The following is a 19,183-nucleotide window of genomic DNA, read 5'->3' on the forward strand; positions in this document are numbered from 1 at the left end:
CTTAGGCCGCTCGTCTTCTTGAGGGGGTTGCAGCGGGGGCTCCCTTTGAGTTGCTCGCTTTAATATTAAAGGTTTGACATAAAGCGATGAGTGCGTGCACTTTGCTTTCCTGCCGCCCCTCTAACTCGGTGACCAAGGACACACCTGGTCAGGTAGAAAGAAGAGGGATGCGCTTAATGAAGTGTATACTCAAACTGAGAGGAGGGGCGAGGTGTATCATGCCCTGACAAAGCACACCCAGGGAGGTAGGGGTTGGTATTGCAACAGCAACTTAACAATGCTTTTTGGCAGAGAGAAGCCTGTATTTGGACGATGCATCAAAATCTAAAGGTGAAACAAGAAGGGCATAGACAGAGGGTGAAGCTTCTGCATGTGTAGCATCTCAGAGACAGCCTAGGTCTTTGTCTGGAAACACTGGACAGACTCTGAAAGCTCCTATTTTTGCCTGGCATTGCAGGGCCTGTGACATTCCTCGTGCAGTAAACCAAGTACAGCCTGGTTTTAAGTGCACTACTCTGTGTGCTCAGGAGACCTGTATGTGTCCATAGCATATGTCCAGATCAGCCATATGGCACAAGAGCAACAAAACCGGGGGCATGGGTGGTGTCAAGCTTTTTGCTGTGCTCTGGTTTCTCTGGGAGAGAATCATAGAATCAATTTCTCGTTCAGGAAAGCTGCATTTTTGAGAAGACTGCAGCACTCAGTCCCATGAGAACAGAGTTGATAAGACACTTTGTTTTAGTTCACAGATAGCTGTGGTCTGTGGGTTTCCGTAGTGATCGAGGTCTTCAGCTGTTTTGAGTTAGCCAGGTGCTAAAAGGAGGGAAAGCTAGGGCAGCTGATCCAGGCTAGGCCAACAGAAGTATTCCACAAATGTCACACTCAGTGTAAATTGGAGAGTTGTCTGGGGATGGGTCTCTTCCCTCAATGGTCACCATCCCCGGAGGGTCTCACCCATCCCTCTGGCTCTCCCATTTGTGGTGACCATCACACTTCTGCTGAAGCTGTGGTGCTCATAATGTTTGATGAGTATAACTGTGTATTTCATATTGGTGTTGATATGCGGGTTTATCATTATTTTATTAAATCTGTTTCTGTTTCAACCCAAGGGTCTCCTTTCCTTTTCCCAAGCCTGCTTCTCAGGTGGAAGGGGTCACCAAGTGACAGAACACCTTTTGAATGCTTTAACAAAGTAGTCAAACATGACTTACGAGAGCACAGTGTTACCTAGAACACATTAAACAATGATACTTTCTTACCAGGGAAGAGGAACCTTGTCTTCAGTTGCAATGTGTTTTCTTCTGCAGAGTTGGGACCATGGCTATTGACTGGGTTGGTTTTGCATACGCTGCATTGCTGGCTGTCGGAGGTGTTGTGGGATACACTCGTAAAGGTAAATACTGGGACAGTAGGATTTGGAAATGAAGCATTTGAGTTTCCTCTCCGCTCAGCTTTGTAAAAAAATAAAACAAACCCAGAATAAATCAAGGTGAGACACACAGACTTTGCTAAGACAAACACACAATTGCATCTTAAATCCATCCTACACTGCTAAAAATGAGCTGAGTGTCATGAGATTTACTTAAGCATTTAAGTGGTCACTTTGTTCATCTAACTGATGAGTTTGTTTTTAGGGGAAAAAAAAGGACTGTCATGTTATATTTGACCTTCAGTGTATTTTGGGTCTTCTCATTTCCTTTAATAATTCCTGTGTTGAGAACAGCAGATCATCTTTGCTAATTTTTTTATCTTCTAGGGAATCATCCTGGCTTGATTTTGAGGTTTCCCGATGCACACAGGAAACAAACCCCGTTACCTTTCTATGCTGATCTGGTGGTTAATCATCTCGTACTGTTAGAATTGTGCGTTATCACTCCAAGATGATCCGACAGGGTTTAGGTTATCATATCCCTGTTTCAGTAGTGGCTGCTTCCCTGCCCAAGCCGAGGGCAGCATCCCGGCAGAGGTCGTAGTGGTGCCGAGGACGGGCAGGCGGGATCTCGGTGCCGCTCCTCTCTAGCTCTCCCATGAAGTGCATGTCCCAGCAGCGCGTCGGTCTCCTCCATGTGGCCACTATCCATCCCTGTGCCCGTGATTTAGGGTGGCTGCTTCCCCGCGCAGCATGCACACGCTTTGCTCTTAAAGACATGCCTTTATGTCTGACTTTCTGAAAACACTCATAGTACTGCTTTGTTTCTGTGCAGCTGCACTCAATGACACTGTCCCATCTGCTTGTTCTTGTCACACTTTAATAGTTTGTCAGTCCTTGTGGCAAATCTGGATATTATTTTTATTATTATTATTATTATTGATATTTACAAATACTTGTTTTCTTGACATTTTCAATTAAGAATAGTCAATGTAACAGGCCTGTGAGCTAAATAACATCTGGGGATCTGGATTCTTCTTTGTAAACATTTTGGGATTGGCTTAATCCGGATAATGCCTGCTGTGCTGATTCTACACTTTTAACATATGGTACCGAGTCAAATGCCTATTCAGAAACCTGAATATTTATATCACGGAAACTCTGAGATTTAGGAACCAGTTCTGTAACAGCTCTACAAGAAGATGCTGAGTGACCTTTAAAAAAACATATTTTCAACTTCATTGCCATCTAATTATTTTAACTCTTTTAAAATTATTTGTTAATTGAATGTGATGTTAGTGATACCATTTCTTGGTCCTGGCATGATGTCAGACTGAAAGGCTTATGACTACATCTGTTATCAAGTCTACCATGTATATATGTGTGTGTTGTGTGTGTGTATATATATATGCTAACACATTTCTACCATTTTTGGGGACTCTCAAGTGCTGGAAGGTAAGAGTTAAAATCAACAGATAGTCCAGAAAAATTACAGAAGTGCTTCTAAGTTACATAGGGTAGAGAAAATAGCCAAATTTAGGTTTGTGCTTCAAAGATTATTTTTCCCAAATTGCAAGTATTACTAAATCCTTATCCCCCTCTAATTTGGTCAGCTTTACCCCTAATGCCATGCAAGGGAATGACCCAGTTACAGAGTTATTGCTTTTCTGTTCACATGAGGTGAGTTAGCTGCTCCATGGCAAAATGGGTTCTGTTTTTTAAAATATTTGGATGATACTGTGTAGAGTGAGAACTACTGTGTGAAGATTGAGCTTAAAGATATTGTATTGAAAAATAACTCTTGAATGGTTTGTTGCAGGTAGTAAAATCTCTTTAGCTGCTGGTCTCACTTTTGGCTCTGTGGCTGGTTACGGAGCTTACTGCATAACACGTGATCCAAGAAATGTGAAGATATCATTGTGTAAGTGTTTTACTACAGTAAACAAAAAAACGCAAACCAGCAACAACAAAACCAGGCAGTTTCCTGAATTGCATGTAAAAGTTTATTAAATTTTGAGCATCGCTTTGGTTTAAATGTTACTTTTTAAGTAGAGTTAGACACTTCAACTTAGCTTGCAAATTCCTGAGTTTGTAAGTGGAACTGTTTGCAAGGTGAGGCAGCTCATTCACACAAAGCCAGCAGGTGTGAGTTACTGCCTGGCAGCTCCTCCTTTTATTAGATGGTTACCTAACAGTGTGAATACTATGAAATCCAGCTGAGAAACATAGGAGAGTACTGGAATAAAATCATAAGAGCTGCAGATTAGAATGTAATTTTAGAAGTAAAGTAGGTGTGGGATTCAGTCTTGCTTAATGGAGTGTATCCTCAGCTCCCAGTGAAAAAAAATAGTTTGACTTGGTGTTTTTCCTTTGCTGCTAAGACAGACGGGATACAAATAGTGCAATAATTGTAATGTTAACTAGTGTGCCATGAAACCCTCATGGAGGCAAGGAACTACATACGGTCTCTAAGGGGGCTGTTGGCAGGTGGTAATGGCATACATGAGCTGCTCCTAGATGGCCTAAAATTGGATATTCCCGTTTTGCCCCCATAAGCTTGGTCAGATTTAGTTATCCCGCTGTTAAAAAAAAACCCTTTTTTGGAAGGAAGACACAGTCTTAAGTGTATGTGAATTTATAATCATTCCATGTCATATGCTTTTAAGTAGCAGACAGTATTGTACTTTTGTGGGTCAATTAAATCTCTTAACTTGGCTGCAGAATTTGTGGAAGAGAAGACTAATTAAAACTTAGTAAATGTTGCCGATTTCCTGATTCTCTGGTTTTGAAAGGACTAATACAGAGTTTCCACTATTCTGCTTGTTGATACCAGCATTGTGCATTTCATGTAGCTGTAGGCATGTGAGGATTTTCTTTCATCTGGAGAAATATGTGCTACTGATTTAATAGAAATTATAGCAATACAGGTAAGATACAGTTCCCTATACCTGCCTTAGGAAGTTTTTATCATCTAGAGTTAAAAGAAGAAAAACTTTCTAAAGCAGTCTGAGTTCAGAATGTTTACAAAGTGATGTTCTGATTGCATAAAACCTAAACCTATATTTAACCTTGGCTATGAATGGGTGACCTTTTCAACATCCACCTGTGCTGAATGAGAACAAGGTGTTTTCAACTAGCTAGAAATTTTTGCCTGAAGTCAGTTAAGAAGTATTCATACAAAGTCCTCTGCCAGTGCCAACTGCTCAGGCTGGTTTTAATCTCTTCCAGGCTGATGTATCTCAGTCTGCAAGACAGTGTCTTCTGGCTTCTATAAACATAGATACCTCAAATGAATAAAGAATTCAGTGGCAAGACTTGAAGAGGAAGGGAGAATTAGATACACCTTAGAAACCATCTACAGATCCACACCTTAAAAACCTTTGGTGGCTACTGTATCTGCTCCTTTCAGAGTAAGAACTTCTTTGTAATAAATGGGATTTCTTTTGTAGAAAATCAGAGTATTTTCATGAGTGCCTAACCTGCCAAAGTGTCAAAAGCAATTAGAACACAAATGAAAAAAGGAACATAAGTGCCTTCAAAGTCGTAATTACCTATAGTAGTTATTATCTACACAAAAGTCTCCTATAGTAATGTACCTTCATAGTACGGACCTTGGAACTTGTTCTACATACAAAGAATATTTGGCATTCAGGTACCCTCAGCAGATTTCCTTGGTTCTTTTATACATTATTCTTTCAGGCATTTTCCAACTCCCCCTGAAATTAACTCTGCACTTTCTTGAATACTTTACTGCAATTTTACATGTTTGTAGTAGATGTAGAAATTCAGACTTCGGTATGCAATAGTCAGTTCTGTTCAGAGTGCAAGTCATTGCGCCTGATTTATTGAGATTTCGATCTGAATTTGACTTACTGAATTAAATTTGGCTTGATTTATTGAATTTATTTGACTGATTTAAGGTGGAACAGTGAATATCTGGCACTTTTGAAAATCAAGTATAAAAGTTGAGTGTCTTAAAATCTCAGTGGCACATGTGAAAAGCCAGATACTAGTAACTGGAAAAAAATATTACAAAGTGCACATGCTTTGTAGTTTGTAATGAATTGTAAAAACACTCAGGGCTCTGCTAAGACGCATACAGACTGCTCCTCAGATGTTCCTGAGAGGATCAAGGCTGTGGAACCAGAAAATAAGAGCAATGGATAATGGAGCATAATAGTTTTTGTGCAGGGTATCTTTAATGAGTGCACGTAGTAGTGTTTCGTAAGATGCTTGTAACAGTCAGAAATTTAAAACTAATTCTTGACACTTGTGAGCACAGAACTGTCTACAAGAGTAGACAGTGGAATTTGAAGAGGATTGTCCAGGTGGTTTAACTGCTCCATAGAAACAGGAAGAGATTTGTTTAACTCCCGTTACTTTGGCTGCAAGGGTAATAAAGCCCAACTGCCTATGAGAAGTACTGCCTCTCTGCCCACTTCTAGGAAGCATTTCAGGTGACAGCTCTTTAAATGAAACTAGCTATCTTTGCAGAGTTTTATGTATTCTCATTAATCTTCTCCTTTATGTAGTGCTTTGCAGCCATAGTTCAGTATGAAATCCCCATGCCTGATCAGTTCATTGCTACCCACATTTTTAGGTAAAACTGCTCCAGAAGGAACATGCAATTCTTTTCATGATGTTTGTTCTCTGCTGCTTGCCCTCTTGAGCTGCCCACCTCTTGCCACAGACAAGTTCCCTCGTACCATAATAAGCAAAGGAAATTGTGGTCATGGTGAAGGAGATGTTGACAGCTATATTCTGCAGCAAAAACAAGTGGCAAGTCTTCCAATCTAGTTTTTAAGGCTCAGCAAATAAAGTACTAGCATTCTAAAAAGAAAACATAAAGTTGGATGCTCTGACTCCTTGATCAGTTAGTAAGAAAACTGCTGCAATATTCTAGGCTGGTGGGATTTATAAGACACTATTCCTGTAATTCAGCATGTGTGTCACAGTTATGATGAAGATTCTTCCTACTTTATTTGTACCCCCATGAATGTAGACATGGGGTAGTAGAATTCACTGTCTGACAAACTTAGTGTCTGTGGAATAGGGCTTAGCATTCCCCTGCTCCCAGAAACCATGTTTGTCACTGAAAGAAATCATAGCAGTGTATTTCAGAAAAGCAAGAATGTTTTTACAGACCCTATCTCTGATCTAATGTTTTATTAAATTGCACTTCATAGCAAAACATAGCAATGACCGTTGATAATTCTCCATGTTCCTTAATGGTCCACTGGGAGAAGTGAGAACATAAATATCTTGAATTGTCTTTTACAGTTTCAGCTTTTCTTTTGACCATTATAATGGGAATGAGGTTCAAGAGGTCCAAGAAATTAATGCCAGCCGGACTAGTAGCATGCCTGAGGTAAACATACATTGAGGATCTTAATGTAAAGATTTCACTGATTTTCAAATAGTTGCCATTTGACATCTGATTCAAGCCAGTATCAGTGGAAGTTACTATCATCCAGCAACTGTACAGTTTAAGTGAAATTACTTTGGAGGTCCCAGTCCTGTTTCCAGTGAACAGCTTTTTCATCGCAGTAGGCAGACACGTCTGATACAGAGTGACTTTCTCAGCAAAGAAAAGATATGGGCAATTAAATATTCATGCATATTGATAAGGCTCTTGGAAGAACCTGACATAAGCCTCAGTGTTTTCAAGCCCATATGCATAAAATTAGTCACCTAATTTCATACAGCAGTCATCTTAAAAAGGACCAACACTTCGGTTTAGAAGTGCTGCATTCAAAACAACTGGAAGCTCAGCACCTTTGCCCAGTAGGGTATTTTTGACCTGACCTAAGAACTTCCTGCAAATTATGATGTTTCTGACCATTCTGAGTGCTTTATTGCTGCTGTTTATTTTGGCATTCTGGAAAACATAATTTTCTAGACTTCTTATTTTGAAATTGTTGAGTAAGTTGAAAATTTTTTTTCCCAGTGAGTCTGTAACTCAAAATACTTTTCAGCTGTATGTCAGAATCCCCATCTTCTGAAGGAGTAATAACTCTTGCTTTGTTGTTGCCAGATATAATATAGCACCATCAACTCTTTTACTCTATAGACAGGGAGGAAAAAAAAAACCAACATGCAAATTGTCAAGATGCAAAATTTAAGAATGGGGACTTAAACTGGAAAATGCCTTTGTGTTGTGGATTGCTTTCCAAGCCTAGGTGGAGTGTGTGTGTTTCAGCAGACACTGAGGCTGTAGATGTAGACATTTTGAAAGATTTCTTACTAGAGGCCATAGGGTCAGGTATTTATGAGTGTGTTGTTATGCAATGATGACTTGCACTGGTTTTGCTCTCTTTTTGCTCATGCACAACCATATTGATGTTTCTTGTTCTGATTTTATTTGCAGCCTTTTGATGATTTTGAGGCTTGTTTTTATGCTGCTGTAGGAGAATTTAGTAACCCAAGAGCCAAATTACGACTGTCGCGCCCACCGAAGAAACCAGGCAAGCTCTCCACACTTGAAAGACAAGTTTGAACACAATTCTTATATTGCAGTTATCTGTTCTGTAAAAGATCTGTACCTGTAACTTGATTATTGACATTTGATGATATTTTGCAAGCTTTTTTAAAAAAACTAAAACAGATGTTTTGTTGAGGATTTCTTTTGGTCCACTTCTGTTTAAGCAGTCTGTTAACTGAAGGCATCTTTCTCTACACGTCTGATGCCTTTCAGAGATCTTGAGCATCCCAGGACATTGACTTAGTCTTGCACTGTGTATCTGAGAGAATATATATATAAATACAGGTTTATGCTAAAATGCTACATTGTATTGAACCATAATTGTGTAGCTTCCTAGATTAAGTAATGAGTTCAAATCATACTGTCAGTTATTAATCAATAAAGGTACAGGCCTGTAGGGGAAGGAAGAATCCAGTGTTCTTTCAGACACACAAATCTTGTTCCATTGGTTCTAAATGTAAAAACTATAATCAGTGTTCAAATAAACCATCAAATGTTGAAACCTTCTCAGTTTTTTAAGCAGACTAGTGAGCTGTTTTGTCAAGATTCTGATGATCTGCTGTCTACTTACACTAGTTTAAAACATGGACCACCCTGTGCATTCCTACTGGCATGAACCACAGTTGAGGAAGGTTCACCACCATCTTGCATAAATAGGATCTGTCTCAATACACTTTAACAGGTTTGCCATTGTGGTCTTATACAGATTACCTTGCTGAAATCCCCTCCATAAGCAGTGTATCCATTCATAACCTATCAGGGATTGAAGTTGGCTTTGGTTTGCACAGAAAATATTTTTTTCGTGGGTCTGAAAGTTTGGCTGAGCCTATCTTCCAGTGCACAGGAACATGCAGCCAAATCATTAGGAAACTGAATACAGATGAGTGCACTATTGAAGAAAAAGATACATTTTGCTTCTTTTCCTTTTTTTCATGCAGAGCTTTCTTCTAAAGCTTATCATATATCAGACTTCAATGCTGCCCAAATCCATCGGCGGAATACCAAGCTTATTATTCTTGGCAGGGCTTTGGTGATGACAAGGGGTTGTGAGCAGCTGAGATGTCTAAGGAACAACTGAACAAAAAAAAAAAAAAGTGGAAAAAATCCCCCACCACCCCCAAACCACAGCCTCCAGCTCTGGAATCTTTTGCTAGGAAATGTTATCAGTCATCTCCAGGTCTCACCAGGTTTACAGGTGATTGAGCTGGTGTGTTATGGATTTCAGATTGGGATGAACACATGGACACGTAAAATGTGATACACTTAATCCTGAAGTAGAGCTTAAACAAGGCACATTAGAGGAATTGAACTGCCATGTACCATAACAGACTTGGGTGACCACTACCTATTTGGAGATTTGCACTGTAGACAAGATTAAATGCAGTAAGATTGTATATTTTTGAGCATGTCCAGAGTTGAGCCTTCTGTGCATTCTCCAAATTACTCCATGGGGGAAGAGGGATGGAACTAGCTTCCAAGCTCAACTGTAATCCTGAAGCTTTTGCTGAAATTCCTGAGCAGCCCAAACAAGGAGTGTTCTCAACAAGTCCGACATACCCCTATGGGACTGAGGACTCCCAAAATGCAAAGGTAATGATGTCCCGTGCCAGTCTCTGTGATGGTTCAGCAAAAAAACAAACCAAAACAAACCCCAACAATCAAGTGGCATTTTCCTCACTGTGACCAAGCAAGCAAAAAAGAAGACCAAGGGAACAGGTGGTTTCAATGGATGAAAACCACATCAGACTAATTAAATGTGTACTTTGATCTTTCAGTGAACAAAATCTCTTCTAAGAGATTCATATGGGGATTAAAAGAGCTTCTTACTTTTGCCCATAAACTTAAGAGGATCATGAGTTTAAATATTTTTTTTAAAAAAAATGTCTCTTTTTAACTGCTGCTCCTCAAGTACAGAGACAGCAGAGAAATACATCAGGGGGACAGTGAACTTTGCTCTAAGAGACCACCTAGAGAGAAAAACTAAAAGATTCTAGGCCTGATTTTAAATTACTTCCCGGTTTTTATGGATTGGCCCTTCCCTCCTGCACTTTATGAGGGGTGGGGCTTTCAACAGTACCCTGCAAGTTACAGCATAAACATTTTAACATTTTACCCTACCAGGCACATGCTGTAATTAAACAAAAACAAAGTATCAGCATATTTTATTTCATATAACTGCTCCATGAAACTTTCTGGACTCAACAGGTCCAAATGAGCCTTTTACTCTAATTTAAAAGTATATTCTGTTTCAAGGATTGCCATGTGACAGTTTATATTAGTCAAGCTATAGAGGATCTATGCAGGTTACACTTATAAGGCACAGTTCTGGTACTATACTACAGTTGTGTTATCTTCAGCAGCCACACGATTAGAAATTGTATATTTTCCTCACAATAGCAACAATCTTCTCATTTGTTCGTGGCTTCCTCTGGCTGCCAGGCTGCAAGAATTTTTTTATTGTTGGAATGTTGCTTGTTCTTCCTTTAAAAGCCTGTAAGAAGCAGCAGTACAGCCAGTGAGAGTCAGGAAATTGTAATTCTATCCTTTATAGCTTAAAAGTCAGGTGACTTGTATTTTTACTTCTCAGACATGCTTATCAAAGAAAGGTAGTAGCCCCCTATAGCCAGCTCAGCACTCAGCATTTTCCATTAAAAGTAAGGCAAAACCACACCTTCAACCTATTAATCTTTTTGGAAAATACAGGTGTGAATATTCTAATCTGCAATGCTGGTGCTATAAAGTTTACCTTAGTTTCCCAGATGGAGGTGGGAGAAAGTAATATTAAAGAGTTAAGAGTCGTCTGGTAAAGGTGGGAGAGAGGAGAGGAGAGAAGAAGAGTAAAAACCATCATCTGAACCTTGCAGATATAATTGGGCAAAAAATAAAAGAGGCAAGGACAGGATTACCTCAGTGAAAAGCACGATGTAAGATGAGATAAGAAACTTAACAGCTCTTGCATATGATTTATTCAAAAAAATAATGTTGCTAGCAAAAACAGAAGGACAGAACTGCAGACACAACAGGCCACAGCCTTCCCCTCATGGTGCTCATCACTATGTTTGAAGACGTGAAAGTACCAGTGACAGGACCAAACTGGTAGAGTCAGTGACTTTCTGCCAGCTGAAAACAGCTAGGAAAAGTAGAGCTGGAGAAAGGTGAGCACCCAGCAGCCCTGGAGTCAAGGCAGTGCACGTGTGTTCAGGCTGTTGTCAACAGATGTAGATGAGAACTGTCAGCAGCACAGCAGGATGGTTCAAAAGATTTAAAGATCAATTCACTTTAAAAACTGGGCAGTGACGTTTGTATGTTACATTCCATATTGAGATCAGATTATTACTAACCTGTAGCAGAGGGAATGCAGACAGTATATCAGGCTTACATTCTTCTGCCATTAAAATGGCTTCCAACAGTTGGATGTCTGCCCAACTTAATTTGTTGCCAACAAGATAATCATACCCATGGTCTTTTAAGGCCTACAAAATATGTACAATTTTTTTTAAAAAAAAAAAAGTAATATAGGATGTAGCAATTTTATCTAGATATTACAGACAGATTTCTACAAAAATACACTGCACAGCAAATCCATGCAAGAATCTATAAAGTTAGAAAGTAATAGGTATTCTCAGAACAAACAGATAGAACTCATGTTGCAGTGGGCAAGGACCTCTCACTCACTCTAACCTACCGTACCAGGTAACTGCATCAAGTTCAGTTCCACAAGGAAGACAAATCATAGAAAAGAAACAGGACTAAAGTAACTGTAAGAGGTAGTCAGGACAATTTAGCTGTACTGTACTTTGACAGAAAAAGAAAAAAGCCAAGTGAATTCTCAGGTGTTTCAGCAAAATTTAAATTGCTGGATATGGAATGAAAGAACACAGCCTTTCCACCTTTCATCCTATATGGAAGGAGCAGTCCATGGCTTCAGAAGCTGATTCCTTCTCCAGTCCCATCTACTAATTTTACTGTAAAAGAGGCAGTAGCCTCTGACAGTTGTTACTCTGTCAGACTGATACCTTCACATAATTTCCTATACTGCTCTAAGAAGGTCCACCACAGCTTCTCTATCAAAGCTATATGGAAACTCTCAACAGAGCATCAGAACTGGTTTTCCTGCAGTGCTTTATATTACATTTTGCTGCTCTACCTGGCTGCTGAGTATATAAAGTGAACACTCACAGCTAGGGATATTTTCTACTAGGATTGCATGGCCTGCAAACCCTGCCAAGATGAATCAATGTACAACTTCAACATCTGGTACAGAAGGAAAGTTATTAATCATTCTAACAAAATGATCTAGGCTAAAAATAATGGAAAAGTTTAGCAATACCTTTAGCCTAAGGAATCAAGAATTATTTTAAAGACTTTCCCCCAGTGACCATACCCACTAAAATGTATCATAACAGTAGTTTATGCCACCTGGGCACATGTTCAGAAAATACTGTTGTTCAAATGTGCTTTTTTATTTTTTAATAACTTAAATACTTATGTTATCAGACTTCAAATCTCTGAAAGATTAATCTGTGCAACCAATCTCCCTCAGCACATCCTTCCATTGATATGGCAATGGACCTATATGAACTCTGATTACAGGAGTGCTACCTTAAGTTGTTTATGTACAATTTTCTTTTTTCACACAGCAGCCTCTGTGGGTTTTTCTTGTGCAATTTAAGGCTCTGATGAAGCAGCACATGAAATTGCACCAAGTCCTGTATTTTTTTAATGGACATGGCTGCCTGTGAACCAAAGATTCAATCTAGAAACCCAGCTCAGCTCTGAAACAACACAGCTTTGCACCCTTGGCACAGAGTTCTGAGGAGACTGCTACATTCTCTCAAAGTGCTGTGAGAAACCCTGTTGTAGTCCAACCATAGAAGGTACAGTTACCAACAGCAGGAGGATAGTGACACGAAGATCACAGATGACTCAATTCAAACAGAAAAATATTAACAACAAAAAAAAAAAAAAACTTAAAATATCCTGAAGAGAAAAACGAAACAACAGAACAAACAGCAAGTCAATGGAAAGTGGCAGCTTGGTAACATCCAGGCTGTGTTCCAGGCAGAAGCTAAGAAGAGCCTGCCACCTCCTGACCAACTCTTGCCTAGCCAAGAAGAGCTCTTCATGTGCTCTGTGGGGGTAGGGACCATACCAATGCCTTCTCTCAGCTCATTACAGGCTCTTCAGTGCATGCTAACCAGTATGTAATTGCTATATGCTTTTAAGCTAGATACATTGTGTTTGTAAAGCCTCTTTGTGCACATCCAAGGACACTCAAATGCTAATTCAGAAAAAGACAGTAATAGTCTGTAAGTATAATAATTAAAGCAATGGGTTTGTGAGAGATCTCAGGATTAGGTCCTTAACTATAAAGCACAACTAGATTTAACTTTTAACTGCAAGAGCATATAGACTTTCAGGCAATAAATTCTGAAGGCTGGCACAGGTGTTTCCATGTTGCATTTAAGCAAAATGCCAGGAGCTATCAGCCACTAAGCTAGGTTTAAAAAGTAGGATCTGCTCTTTGAATAGCCTTAAGAAGACAGCCAAGATACTAAGTATTGAAACCAGATTAATATTATTTTGTGGCACTCTTTTCACATTGCTAAATACTGTCTCCATCATACAGTTCCAGAGCTGTACTGTCACTTGCCTTTTGGGAAGTTGGTGTGTGGGGCCAGGGGAGTGGGGTGGGGGGGAACCTGTACCCCACTTTACCTTCTTCTTGGACTACTGATGATCTATCACTTACCCTTTCATAAACAGGAAAGTACCTATTTGTAGCTCGTTCAATGATTAAGGCAAGAGTCTCTTCTTTTGTGTCAGGTGGGTGAAAAGGGAGGTTAATCATCATTCTCATCAACTCTGTTGTTCCCTCCACATACATATCAATCCTGAAACAAAAGTTACATTTATCATTTGAATGTTCCATTTTTTTTTTTATTTTCCTGAAATACAATGCTGAAGTGATCACTGAGTAAAATGCTTATTAGTGAGTGTAACATAAGACACTAGTTTGTTTTCTTGTTCCTCCATTTTGATTCCAGGTTAGTGTTTTTCAAAGCACAGATTTTCATGAACAGAAACACAGAGTCTGCAACTAATGTATTTAAAGTGGAGTTCCCATTGTTTTCCATTGAAAACCTATTCATCTGTGCTGTGAGAGAAAAGAGCACATATGCAAACCAAACTAGAGTAAAAAAATAATTTAAAAATGGTTTGAGGTCTTCTCATGAAGGAATCCCAGCCACAAATGGCTGCCAATTGCCAGTTCAGACATGCCAGTCCGTAATAATCCCCACAATTTCTGGAGTTGCCCTGCTATTACCACAGAATAAGCCCTTTACAGTAAGTGGTAGTCAGTTGGGTTAGGGACTTGATGGAACTTTTGCATTACTTTTTGTGTTGGATTTTGGTGTTTTTTTTAAGTAAACAAGGACTTTTTTTGTTTCACATTAGCCCTTTAATAATGACAATGGAAAGTATCCACAGCTTACACGGTCATCTTAGGAAAATATCAGTTTGACTTTCAGTAGCATTCAGACACTGAACATGTCTTTTAAAAAATCAGATATCAAAGATTCTTTACATTTTGAAAAAAGGAAATCAGAACACTTATAGACACTTTTTTTTTTTTTTTTTTTTTGCAGGAAGCTGTAGTTTTTCCTATTGTTTTCCAGTTTAAATAGGAAAAAAAAAAAAAAAAAGAAAAAAAAAAAAAGGCATACCTAACCTTTATTACCATTTTACAGTCCTGCAGTTGCCCAGAAACTTATTGCACTTCTAGTCTTTGTGAAATCAAATGCACCTGCAAGTGGCCACAACATTCTCTGATGATGTTGGTAATTAGCAATCATTATTAAATCACAAAGCCTATTCACCCACTCCCTGGATCTGAGGAGACAAGATACTGGCAGATGAATGTGTACCTTCACATCCAGATATTTTACAGCAATATTCTTCTCATAAACATTTAAAATCATGTAAAAGCATTAGCAAGCACAGTATGCACTGTTACCATACCAGGCTCTCTCCTTCAGGTCTTTTCCATAGAGGTTGTACTTGGCTGCTATGTAGCTCAGGATGGCTCTAGTCTGCACCATCTTCATCCCATCAATCTCTACCATGGGCACTTGCTGGAACATCAGGACTCCATCTGGGGAAGAAGCAAACTACTCAGATTGCTGCAGTACTCTGCTGAATCTGAGCAAGAGATGTAGTAACACTTCAGGACGTTTTCAGTTCTGACGAACAAAGGCATTTGCAAGAAAGCAGATCCCTCAAATCTTCTCTCTACAGGTCATATCGTCTTTCAAAAATCTCACCTGTTGTCCTTTTGTTACATCGGTGTAAATTTGTGTTTAGGGTACAGTTTACAGACTCACCTTTGCATAATTTTTCTAGGTCTTCCCTCTTTTCTATGAATTGTTCCTCAAACTGAAAAGCAAAGAGAGAAAACAGGACTGCATCACTCCAAAGGGAATGGGGAAGTGGAAGGAAGTCTGGAAGTTAGACTCCAAATCTCCACACTGTTCACCATACTTCTCATGACTTTGTTGACCCCCTACTCCTATTCTTCATCCCTGCTCCAGCAAATAACCCAGGACTATAGTGTCCCCAGACCCACAGTAAGGTACAGTGCTTTACTTTTTTAAAAAAGTTTCCTTTATTGTAACGACGTATTGTTACTTGCTTAACAATTAACAGACACCAAGTCACTCACTTAAAAACAGCTGATACCATGTGAAATATTGAGACATTTTTAATAAATTACGCCTGTGTTACGGAGCATATCTCTGTTTCCAGCACCATTTTCTTTTACATGAGGATGACATTTGAATAAGGGCAAGATCTGTTTCCTCAGCACTCGTGCTCTGCAGCTTCTCTGTCAGCAACACTCACAAGTAAGCACCATCAGAAAACCCTTTTGTTTCCAATGTAGTATACAGAGTTCCTGAGAAAATAAGTTCAAAGCGCTGTCTTAAGGCAAAAACTGCGTGTAGAAATTAAGATGCCTTAGGATGGTTTTCACCAGATGTTAAGCTAGACAGCTCTCCTATTGCCTTCAGGGCAGCTTTGCTGATTTATCCTACTCAGATCCACCCAAGAAGGAAAAGCACTTTGTAAAGTTCTGATGTTTTTCATGTGGTGTGCATGGTCTTTCAGCTGTGTCATGAGACACAGAAGTAATGAGCATTCAGGAAAAGTCAGTTTTGGTCTGCATGGATGTAATTGGGAAACCTTTCCAAATAATACTTACTGTAATCACAGATTAATCTGATCACCTTATAAAAAAAGGTACAAACCTCAACTCCAGCTGCTGCTAACAGCCATCGGATTGACTCCATCCTCCCCCTTCCGTTGTTGTAGTGCAGCTTGGGTTTCCCTGCCATGACTTCAGAATTCTTGCTTCCTGACAGATTCAAGATGATGACCTTAAAGCAAGCATGTTTAAAATTAGCATCTAAAATGTTCCACTCCAAACTACTAAATACAGTTGAATGAATGTGAGAGTAGAAGGGCAATCAAGACCTGGATACTTGGGCTTGATTCAACCAAGTTTCCTGTGGACTAGTGGAAAAAAAATGAAAAGTACACACTATTAGCAATTTAAAAAAATAATTATACCCAAGTGTAATAAGCCTCTAGTAAAACATACATGTATATTTAAAAAATATTAATACAGCTTTAAGAGCTCATGCAAGCTTTACAACAAAACAGAATTGCAGAGTATTCCTGAACAAGTAGACTTTTAACCTTGTAGTGTTCTAACCTATTCAGTAGGTATTGGGTTTTGTGACACCATGTCATACCAGACTTGAAAATGCACTTTGTCAAATGAATGGCTTCACAAGAACACCAACCCAGAGACACCAGCATTATTTTCACCTCTCTCATGATGACATCTCGGAGCCCCATGCTTCTGTGTCTTTACAAATAAGAGCTTAGAACAGCAATATATATTCCTGCATATAAATTTACAAGGCCTCCTGACTTCCTTACCATTAGCCAAATCACAATATATCCATTATAGACAATGTGGACCAATTGAAGACCAACTCCAACGTTACAAACAACAGTTTAACAGGGATTGATATCCTATTTGCCCATAAAACTTAAATTTAAAATAAAAAACAAACAAATGAAACCACGACTGCTGCTTGGCAGATAAGGCCTGGTCAATGCCCCCAGCAGCAGGGGGCTGAAGTCAGCCCACCAGATGATGGCAGAGGGATGAAACACTTCATCCTTTCAAATTTCACTAAGAAGGGCAGTCACATGCCATAGTATGAATGAGCAGCTGATGTGAGATGGTCTGGTGCTGGAAACAAAGCTAACACTGTACTCTTATCACTAATGGGTCCCAGAAGAATAAAGAAGATTTAACAAGAAGACAGTCACAGACTAGCAGAGGACTTCATTGTTAAGCCAAGGTTTTCTCTCTTTACAGGCAGGCTTAGTTATTCTTCCATAGACTTCACAGTACCTAACTAAGCCATAGAGTGGAAACTTTGGCCATAATGCCAAGGGCATCAATTAGGAGGCATAAACAAACAGAACAATAGTGAGAGGGGAGACTGCATCCCTGACCTTATCCACTGAAGTCCTTTGTGTTGGGTGGTGTCTTCAATAGGGCCTATACCAAACAGCCATTGCTCTACTAGGGCAGGACTCACAGGAGAAACCTGGTGCCTCAGTCCAAAACAAAGGTCTTCAAAACTGCTGCCCAGCTTGCACCTAGCCCTGACAATGCCTCCTGTATCCCCAGACACATCAGTCTCTTGCAACAAAGTTATCAAGATACATAAATATATGCTTTTTAATAAAGACTTGGTTATGTGTGAGCAGTTCAGAGCTGGCATCTAGTCTAGAGCTGCTGAGCCATGATGCCTGAACAGCAATGAGGTGCATAAACCAGACATCTAGAGAGATGCCTTATCACAGCTACCTGACCAGGCCCTACACACAGAAGATCATGACCTGCTCTCTATTTCTACTTCCCTCAGCATGTGAGTAACTACACCAAGAGCTCTCAGCCTTTCATATTTCAAAAATACTTCATTCCCTGGTGCTCAGGAAGCAGATGATGGTCTCAGCTCCATCAGAGAGGAGAACTGCACTTGGGCTCTCCCTCACAGACTGGACAAGCACTCTAACCTACAGCGTGCAGGATCAAGGCAAGGGAACACACTACAAGGACAGCAGAGCGTAAGGAGGAAGAGCAAACCTCCCCGCTTCTCTCCCAGAAGTAGAGGTGATAAAAACCAGCACAGACAGAGCCCTGCATGCCAGTGTCTACTCAGTGGTCCAGTCCTAACAGCTGGGAAAGCTGAAAAGCACAGCAAGTACCAGTGGAAAAAAGTCCAGGTACCAACATAATCTGTCCATGACGGTTCCTTGTGGGGATAGCCAAGGGTTGAGGCTTTCTGTGCAGGAAAGAAAAAACTCACATTTTCTTGGAACTGCATGGGTTAATGACTGACTTCAGGTTTTAGGCTGAATGCCTATGTATGGTTGCAAAGTACTTTGGTGACTCTGTTACAGCTCTGCAATGAACATCCCTTAGTAAAGCAATGAATCATGAAAGAGTAGCAAAGTTGGTAAATTATCTTTCTTGAATAGCAATAGTGGACCTGAAAAGAAATCACAGACTTTCTTGACAGTTCTAGTGCCTTAGACCTGCCTTGGACCTGAGCCAGGCAGTTGTCAAATTGGCAGCTACCGCTGCGATTGCTGTATTTGAAAAAAACACAATATTTAGTCCAAAACAGTTCAGGCATCAGCCTTCCAGTGAGAAATGAGTAACTTTAACAGCAAGCTCATAATCTTCTGTAAGATCTCAGACTTTCTTCCTATCGGATGTGGACTCCAAAACACTTCTCTGCAACACTTTCTTCCCCAAACACAGCTCGCAGGGGGCTGCTCAGGCAGCAGAACCTCACAGCACAGGCCCGCACTGCACTGACCCTGCCTGGCTCTCAAGTCCAGCATCACCTTAAGACTGTAATGCCTCACCAGCGTGTGGCTTCTACTTGGACCCAGGCCAAACCTGGATCGAAAAAGTGCTCCTTCCACCCCTCGACCTGGCAGGAGAGTCTGAGCGAGGCGAAAGACCTTAGAGATTTTAACACTTCAGCTCCAAACAGCAATTCCTCTTCAGGTTCCGTGCTGCTCCTACCCCGAGCCGGGCACAAACCAGCTCTGCGCACACCCACCCCTCCCGGGAGCGGGTCCCAGGGGCTGCGGGAGGGGATGCGGAGCAGCTCCAGGACACGCACCCTCGAGCAGCGCCGCAAGACGCTCCAACACGTTCCTGAGCTCAGACCGGTCCA

At 40.2% G+C, this 19,183-nt stretch overlaps 2 protein-coding genes across 2 annotated transcripts; one reads left to right on the forward strand and one right to left on the reverse strand.

The window, feature by feature from the left end:
• Window positions 1-1,311: 1,311 nt before the first annotated feature.
• TMEM14A (transmembrane protein 14A) lies at window positions 1,312-7,790 on the forward strand. Its single transcript, XM_009999182.1, has 4 exons — window positions 1,312-1,393; window positions 3,189-3,290; window positions 6,650-6,737; window positions 7,737-7,790. The coding sequence occupies exons 1-4, from the start codon at window positions 1,318-1,320 to the stop codon at window positions 7,774-7,776; spliced, it is 306 nt and encodes a 101-aa protein (XP_009997484.1). The 5' UTR covers window positions 1,312-1,317; the 3' UTR covers window positions 7,777-7,790.
• Window positions 7,791-10,124: 2,334 nt separating this feature from the next.
• LOC104390087 (glutathione S-transferase-like) lies at window positions 10,125-16,258 on the reverse strand. The gene is made up of 6 exons (XM_009999183.1): window positions 16,157-16,258; window positions 15,236-15,287; window positions 14,874-15,006; window positions 13,603-13,744; window positions 11,192-11,323; window positions 10,125-10,341 (listed from the first exon to the last, which is right to left on the reverse strand). Exons 1-6 carry the CDS (start codon window positions 16,241-16,243, stop codon window positions 10,219-10,221), a joined length of 669 nt encoding a protein of 222 aa, XP_009997485.1. The 5' UTR covers window positions 16,244-16,258; the 3' UTR covers window positions 10,125-10,218.
• Window positions 16,259-19,183: the final 2,925 nt, after the last annotated feature.

Source organism: Chaetura pelagica, unplaced genomic scaffold, assembly GCF_000747805.2.
Source record: "Chaetura pelagica isolate M959 unplaced genomic scaffold, ChaPel_1.0 scaffold90, whole genome shotgun sequence".
Lineage (NCBI taxonomy): Eukaryota > Metazoa > Chordata > Aves > Apodiformes > Apodidae > Chaetura > Chaetura pelagica.